Source organism: Mandrillus leucophaeus, unplaced genomic scaffold, assembly GCF_000951045.1.
Source record: "Mandrillus leucophaeus isolate KB7577 unplaced genomic scaffold, Mleu.le_1.0 Scaffold21, whole genome shotgun sequence".
Classification (NCBI taxonomy): Eukaryota; Metazoa; Chordata; class Mammalia; order Primates; family Cercopithecidae; genus Mandrillus; species Mandrillus leucophaeus.
This window is the reverse complement of record NW_012102143.1, coordinates 6,413,468-6,421,967: the sequence shown is the minus strand read 5'-3', so window position 1 is coordinate 6,421,967 and position 8,500 is coordinate 6,413,468. Positions and strand designations below refer to the sequence as shown.

General features: G+C 51.4%; 1 protein-coding gene across 1 annotated transcript in view; it reads right to left on the bottom strand.

The window, feature by feature from the left end:
- Positions 1-477: 477 nt before the first annotated feature.
- Positions 478-8,500, bottom strand: part of MLPH (melanophilin) — an 86,183-nt gene continuing 78,160 nt past the window's right edge. Inside the window, 4 exon segments of the mRNA XM_011980296.1 lie at positions 478-907; positions 2,014-2,114; positions 5,151-5,208; positions 7,236-7,321. Coding sequence (XP_011835686.1) covers positions 881-907; positions 2,014-2,114; positions 5,151-5,208; positions 7,236-7,321 — 272 coding nt within the window. The 3' untranslated portion in view covers positions 478-880.

Here is an 8,500-nt window from a genome sequence, read left to right as displayed (position 1 = left end):
CTTGGCAGGCATTCCTCATTGGTTGTGACCCTCTGTCCTCTGCACCCCCATCCTTGGCAGGCATTCCTCATTGGTTGTGACCCTCTGTCCTCTGCCCCACTGGATCTGTTGCAGTGAGTGGCAGAGCCAGGCTAGAACCAGACCTCTTCCCTGCCCATCTGGATCTCTGCCTGCTGTCTCTCCCTCTCCCAGCAGGCTTTCTGCACTGGCATCTGAGCATGTATCAGATGCTCACTTGCTGCCGTGTGCAGGCTCTGCCCTTGACCACAGTGTAATTTCCCCTGGTTTACAGATCACATGGGAGCTTGCAGAGTGGGTGCCCGTAGGGTGGGGGCTGGGGTGTCTATTCCTCCCTCATTATTCAGCAGGTCATTAGTTCAGTCACTTGTCTGGATGCCTAATTTCCAATCACACCCACAAGAAATAAGCATACATCTGCTCACACCCCGATATAGACCATCAAGAATACACATATGGTTGGTGCCTTAACTGAGTCATCTTTTTTTTCCATTTCATTCATGAAAGCAACATAAGAAAGCCAAGAGTGAAAGGGGTACAAGATCACAGTATAAAGGTCTTCTGTGTGTCCTTCAAAGGTTAACACAACATTGTCCTAAAGGGACGTCACAGCAGCTTAGCTGTTTCTCACAGATGAGAGGGGCTGGTGGGGTGGCCAGGAGTCATCAGTAAACCCAAATGAGCAGTGCAGGACTGAATGTCGCTGTCCTCTTGCAGGGGGAGTCCGCGTGGAGGGTGCTCCTTGTTTCTCACTGGGATGGTGACTGTGTACAGTGGTAAGCGCAGAGCCAATGAGGGACAGGATGGCCGTGGTGGAGGGAAAAGAGTGCAGGGCTGCTCTGTTGCTCTGTCCTGTCCCCTGTTAGGGCTGGTGGGCCACCACAGGTTTCTGTAAAGTACAAACACACACAGGCATATAACACAGACACACATGGGCGTGCACATACAAATGCACAGGTGTGTACATGGATGTGCACATCAGTAGACACAAACTTAGATTATATGTTTGTGCACACACGCACGTGGGGCAAGAGAATAGGGTCTGGAGGCAGGGAACCTAAGGCCAATTCGTGCAAACTTCCTAGAACTGAATCAAAATGAAAACCCCACCTCTCCATGCCCGAGGAACAAAAAGTCCAGCGGCTACTCCCTTTGCTATGCCCCCTTTCCTCTGCATCTCAGATGAAAATGGAAAGTACCTCGGATTGGTCCCCTCCCCCAACCAATCAGACAAGTCATTGGCCAAGTCTTCATGTGTAAATTTGTAACTTCCCTTCAGCCTCCGATGGGTTGCCTCCTGCGACCGATCACATTGATTGGGTCCACTCCTTCATTTGCATAGGGTATAACCAAGTAACCAATGGGAAACCTCTGGAGGGCACTTAAAGTCCAGAAAATTCTGTAACCAGGCTCCTGAGCCACTGGCTCTAGCCTGTTCCCACTCTGTGGAGTGAACTTCCTTTTCAATAAATCTGTGCTTTCGTTGTGGTAACACACACACTTGGGTGTGTAAGCAGGTACCTACACAGGGGTGTGCACAAACACACAGGCATGCACACAGTGCACACAAATACACACAGGAGTGAACGCAGCCACACACATACACGCATGGACAAGTTGGTCAAACGCTGGGTTTGCGTTCTTCACAATATTAGGTGAACTCCCTTGGGGTGTTTTACTTAGCCTCTCTCTGCCTCTGTTTTCTCAGCTATAAATTTGGGTCAATGACACAGGTCCTCATCCAATGGGGTGTGTGGACAGCAAGTATTTGAAAATGTAAAGCTCTAAAACACAAGAAGATACTCTTCTAATTTCAGAGTATTTAGATGTTCAAGCCCTCGTTGGCAAAGACTTTACTTTTTGCTTTGATTCTCTGGTCTGAATCCTTGTTTTGTTTAGCTCCATTTTCTTTGCTCTGAAGACTTAATATTAACACATAAATCTGATGGGTCACTGAATTTTAAAAACTCCTCAGAGAATGAGAGAAAACTTTACCGCGAAGGTGTGGCTGGCCATTCCTTTCCTCCCGTTGGGGTTTCTCTGTGTCAGCGAGCCTCGGTACACTGATTTCCGATCAAAAGAATCATCATCTTTGCCTTTGGGGAAAACAGGGAGAGGGATGGTGCTTTATCAATCACATACCTAGCCCAAACAAGTGCCTAGGCCTCCTCAGACATTTAAAAGGTAGAATAAAAATGGACATATCCCTTTTTAAGAAGTTTCCACATCACATATTTTTAACAAGGCATTCACATTTCAGGTTTCATGCAAATAAACAGTTTTGCCAACTTCTTTCTCCTTTGCTTTGGAGCAGGCATTAGCGTTCTACCTCACTGTGGCCCCAGGAATCCTCACACTAATGAAACAGCAGAAAGGCCCGTTGCACAGTACTGGTGTGCGGTCTCTGTCTTTTCCTTTTCCTTTCCTTTTCTTTTCTGCTTCTTTGAGACAACGTCTTGCTCTGTCACCCAGGCTGGAGTGCAGTGGCGCAATCTTAGCTCACTGCAACCTCCGCCTCCGGGGTTCAAGTGATTCTCCTGCCTCAGCCTCCCAAGTAGCTGGGACTACAGGTGTGCACCACCATGCCTGGCTAATTTTTGTATTTTTTAGTAGAGATGGGGTTTCACCATGTTGGCCAGGCTGGTCTTCAACTCCTGACCTCAAGTGATCCGCCCGCCTCGGCCTCCTGAGATGCTGGGATTATAGATGTGAGCCACCATACCCAGATTCCTTGCCTTTCCTTTGTGACACGGCAACAGCCCAAGGGGTCTCAGACTCTGACCCTCATCACGGGGGCCCCTCCTAGGGCCATGGCTGTGTAACTGGGGGCATCTGGCCTCACATCCTGGTTGAGTGTTCGTGTTCAGGTGGCTGGTGCAGGCCCTTCTTCACTTTTGCATGTCTTCTGTGGCCTGCCTGACTGGAGCCAGTTGCCAGGGCTCCTGAGAGCTGACTGTGTGCGCCTCTTCCTGACCCCACACTCGGTGACATCAGCTGGGAACTTGCGATCAGCCAGGGCGGGAGAATTTATGCCACAGAAACTGGCACATGCTACAAGCCAGGCCTTTGTCCCTTTCCTCTTTTGGGAGTTGGCTCAGCAGCATGCTCCTGTTGTGCTGTTCTCTCTGCAGGGTCATCTGGCCTGGCCTGCCGACCCTCCGTCCCTGCTCCAGGACTAACCTCTGTGGAGGGAATCATTTAACTTGAGGGATCATGACTCCTGAGGAGTGAAGTCACATGAGGCCCTGCAGACCCTGGGACGGAGGCCCGAGGACCTGCCGGTGTGTGGGGCTGGCCTCTGTAGACAGTGAAAAGCCCCCTTGGCCACTCTTGGCGGAGGGTGGTGATGATGGCTGGGAGAAATGTGAAGGTCAGGCCTCAACTTTGCCGTTCAGACCCCGAAATGCCTGTGGGCTATCAGGGGGCCGGGGGTGAGCTATTCTGGCCTTGGACTGGACATGAGTGAGGTCTCTGGATAGGACAGAGTCTACCCTTCACGAAACCATTCATACAGAGGATGCAAGGAATCGCCCTTTGTCCTCCTGCTACAAACATGAACCTCTCGGCTGGGCATGGTGGGTCCCGCCTGTAATCCCAGCACTTTGGGAGGCCAAGGTGGGTGGATCACCTGACGTCAGGAGTTCGAGACCAGCCTGGCCAACATGGTGAAACCCTGTCTGTACTTAAAATAAAAAATTAGCCAGGCATGGTGGTGGGCACTTGTAATCCCAGCTACTCAGGAGGCGGAGGCAGAAGAATCATTTGAACCCGGGAGGCGGAGGTTGCAGTGAGCTGAGATCACACCATTGCACTCCAGCCTAGGCCACAGAGTGAGACTCTGTCTCAACAAAACAAAACAAAACAAGAATCTCCACCTGGATTTCAGCCCACGAGACGTGCTGGAAACTCCCCTCAGAGCCAGCACGTGGATCTCCAGGAGCCCCTGCTGGCAGCTCCTTAGCGGGTCATCTCTGGCAAAGTCGCTCTCCTGGCTGGTGATCCTGAATCTGGGATTAGCCCCAAAGGGCCTTGGGCACCAGCTCTGTCCCAGGATTGACCAGAATGTGTGCTGGGAGCTCAGGGGGTGCAAAGAGCGATCTGGCATGGAGGTGGGTGGCTGACTGACCAAGGAGCGAGCTGACTGGAAAGAGGGATCAATGTGCTGGGTGTTGCAGGGAGGTGGTGGAGAGCCCCAGGGGAGAGGCTTCATACTTGGCCCCGGAGGACTTCACAGGACAGAGATGGGCAGGGAGGGGGCACACCCAGGCGTGGAGGCACGTGCTTGTGTGGCGCACTCTGAAACCAGCGTCTGCTTGTGTTGTTCCATGCATGGGAAGGAGGTGCATCCTTAGGTGGGTGTAGTAGGGGGCCGGCTGACTCCAGTGTGCGACAAATGGCCAAAGTCTGCAGGGCTATGCTAAGAAATCCCACTTCATTCTGCAGGCAGTTGGGAGCCCAGGATTGCTTGTGAGCAGAGGAGGGACACACACTGTCTGCTAGTACTGCAGCTGTGGCAGAGTTTGAACGATGGTGTGTGTGAGGACAAAGCTCAGAAAACAGGGACAACAGATCAATGCAACAATGCTTGGGGGCCTGAAACAGCTTGACAGCAGAAGGACAGGGCTCTGAATGGGGAGAGGAGCTGCCAGCCTCCGGCAAGCAGTGGTTGGGTCACAAGTTGAGTGAATGAAATGAGCACACAGATACCCCAAGAGCCTGACCACATGCTGGGGAGGCCTCACATCCCATTAGTCCAGGACAAAGCTAATGTCCCTGTCACCACCAAGCCTTCAAGGAAGGCTAAATGATGACCCGTACTTTCTGTAAGAAGGCCAGAAACTGTGTACCATGTTAGGACAATTTATGTAGAAAAACATGGAAACACCACCGCCATCACCACTGCCACCAGGGCCACCTTTGCACGCTTAAAGCAGCAAGTTCCAGCTGTCTGGAACACCAACGTGCTGGGTCCTGAGGGTGACCCAAGTGGCACTGGGAACGATTTTTGGGAGTCAGGACACGAGATATGTCCCACAGATTATGAAGAAACACACAGAGCTGCGACTGGTCATTTTCCTCCCTGGAGCTCATTTCCCAGGCTCATGGGGGTGCGGGGAGCAGAGGGCTCTTACCTTGATTTTTCAGGGAATTACTGAACTTTCTTCTCAGAAGATAGGGCGCAGCCATTGCCTAGAAGAAACAGAGTGTCTCCAGGCTTCATCCAATTGTGATGTTTGGGAATTGTGAACTAATTTTTGATTTCTTATTGCTCTTCCAGCTTCTAATTAACCAGGCTCACTGTTTTCTGCTCTCTAGCAATATTTGAACTTTTAGCAACATTAGAATGGACATTTTCAATAAATTAAGCACTGAATGCCTGAAATAAGAGATGCTCAGCTTTGGCGGAGCTGCCACATTCGGGTGGTATGGCAGAAGGTGTATAAGTTTCTGTCCTGCAGGTCTGGTTCAGATCCCAGCACTACCCCCTTACCACTGTGAGACGTGGGCAATTCATTCACTTCTTTTTTTTTTGAGACGGAGTCTCGCTCTGTCACCCAGGCTGGAGTGCAGTGGTGTGATCTTGGCTCACTGCAAACTCCGCCTCCTCGGTTCATGCCATTCTCTTGTCTCAGCCTCCTGAGTAGCTGGGACTACAGGAGCCTGCCACCATGCCCGGCTAATTTTGTTTTTTGTATTTTTAGTAGAGATGGGGTTCACCATGTTAGCCAGGCTGGTCTCCATCTCCTGACCTCGTGATCCGCCCGCCTCGGCCTCCCAAAGTGCTGGGATTACAGGTGTGAGCCACTGTGCCCGGCTAATTCACTTCTTATCCTGTCTGAACCTTGGTCTCCTCCTCTGTAAAGTGGGCCTGTAGCTCTCTTTACAAGGATACTAGAAGATCAATTGTGTCTAATATGATTCCCGGGTCCCTGTGACTGTTGGTCCTCACACCTCTCCTCCTGTCTCTTTTCCAGTTGATTACCTTGCTACGATGCGATAAGAAATCCATTCTCTGTTTGGCTTTTCAGGGAAGTGAAGAGACAGCCAAATGGCCTAATTCCCCTAGAAATTTCTCCTGGTGTCTGGCACCCTGGGATTTTGCCTGGCTGGGTTTGTGGGTGGCTCGCAGAGGTGCTGCAGAAGCTGTCAGGCTGGGCTTCTGGGGACAAAGGTGGAAGCGGCTCCCCCCAGAGAAGAGTGTGGGTGTCAGGCATGGCCTGGGCTGAGACCCTGCTGTCACTTCCTGTCTGTGATCTGGATCAGGCTCACCCACTGCCCTGAGCTGACTGGTTGGTTCATCAGTACAACAGGGTTAATAGCACTGCCTAGCCGCTGCGTGCTGTAAACATCATGTGGAAAGATGGACTTTTGAAAACACTGCGTGTCACTGTGAGGAACTGCCAGGGTTGTGATGAGGAGTGGCTAGGTGTTCCTCGAGGCTCCCTGCGGCAATGGGCTGCAGGTAGCGCCTGAAGCTGAAGCCCATTCCTCCTGGGGTGCTGGCCATGGCACCCCTCATCCTACTCCTAACCACTCCACCTGAACGCAGGGAGCTCCTCCCTCCCAGGCTGGCTCTGCCCTCTGTGCATTGCCATCTGTGGGTCCCGCTCACACCTCCGCAAGTCCTTGTGCCATTTTGAGCGCACTGGCTCCTGGGTGTTTCCACCTTCGGCAGCCAGCGCCTCGGTCTCCCAGATGGAGACAGTCCCCAGGCCACTGGCCCGCTGTGCCTGTTCAGGCACGGGCAGAAGTGCCTGGGAATGTGTGTGGCCCAGGGCCTGGCCCTTACTCAGGACTGACGGGTGTGGAAGGGATAAGTGCTGCTGGCCTTGCTCCTACACGGAATTAACTCTGGGGTGTGAACTGCATGGTCTCCAGAGCCCCCAGGAGGACTGAGCCACAGTCAGCCTGTGTGGGTTTGCTTCATGTCCGATGCTTGCTTCCTTCCTTTCCCGTCTCACTTTCCCACTCCCCTTCTGGGCTTTCTTGGATTTTCAACAAATGCATCTACACAAACCCAGCTCAGTGTGTGCCACCGAGGAAGTCAACCCATGGGAGTTGCCACGGTGTTGTGGCAGCTGTGTGGGCACTGCAGCTGTGTGGGCAGCTTTGCAGACACAGGAGCTCCGCCACCCCGTGGACTTGCCACACTGCTGGAAAGGGGTGCAGTCTTCCGCCTTCGTGCGCTGTCTGGGTTTGGATGGAGTAACACATACCTTGGCCTCACTTGAAGGGTCTGCATTTGGGTCCTCTGGTCTCTTGCCAAGTTTCCCAGCCACTCGAGGGAGAAATATCTAGAGGACAAAGAAGAAACTTTATGTTATTGTTTAACCTCCATCCACAGGGAGGAGCATGGGCATGTGTCAGCTGGATGTAAGGATGGATGCTCTCTATGCACGCTTGGTCGGGGACGCTGGGACTGCACGGCCACCTCCAGTATGCCATTCCAGGGCTCTGGGACTAGGGCTGCCAGACTGTGCAAATTAAAAAGCAGCATACCCAGGGAGCTTTGAATTTCAGATTGTGAAAAGAAAATAAATCTTGGGACTCCAAAAACACTAAGCTAAAGGGAAAAGTCAAGCTGGGAACTGCTTAGGGCAAACCTGCCTCCCATTCTATTCCAAGTCATCCCTCTGAAGCTCACCTGCAGATCGGATTGCTTCCTCTCCCCTGTTGCTTAAGTCAAAACGCAGACTCACTGAGCCAGACTAAATTGTGTATTCAGTGGAAGGCTGATCAAGAACTCAAAATAATGTAACCTTTTGCCTCTTATCTACTTATAACCGGGAAGCCCCCACTTAAGAGTTGTCCCACCTTACTGGATCGAACTGAGGTACATCTTACACATACTGATGATGTCTCATGTCCCCCTAAGATGTATAAAAGCAAACTGTTCCCCCAACCACCTTGGCACAAGTCTTAGGACTTTCTGAGGCTGTGTCATGGGTGTGTCCGTAACTTTGGCAAAATCAACTTTCTCAATTGACTGAGACCTGTCTCAGATATTTTGCGTTCACAAGATCAACAGCTAATTTTTTTAGTGTAAGTCCCAAATGTTGCATGGGGGCATACTTTTACTAGATTATTGTTGATCTGAAATTTAAAGCTAACTGGGCATCCTGTATTTTCCGTCATGACCCTGTCTGGAACTCTCCTAAGGACATCTTCCATTCTTTTGCCAAATGTCCTCATCAGGGTGGTTTTGTCTGAAGATTCCTGATGGGATCAGGAGAGGAGGATGTTGGTCTGACAGGAGCAGCTCCTCTGATGTGAGTCTCCTGCGCCACTCCTCCTAGTCACATCCATCTTCACATTGCAGCGGACTAAGGCTTTCAGTAAGAGGCAATGTGATTCAGGCGGCTCCTTTTGGATTTCACACTGTGAGTGTGTGTGCCTTTCAGATCCTCAGAGCAGGGCTCAGAGTGCCCTCATAAAGAGCTTTTGGTAGAAGCAACAAATAATAAACAAAAATGAACCCCAA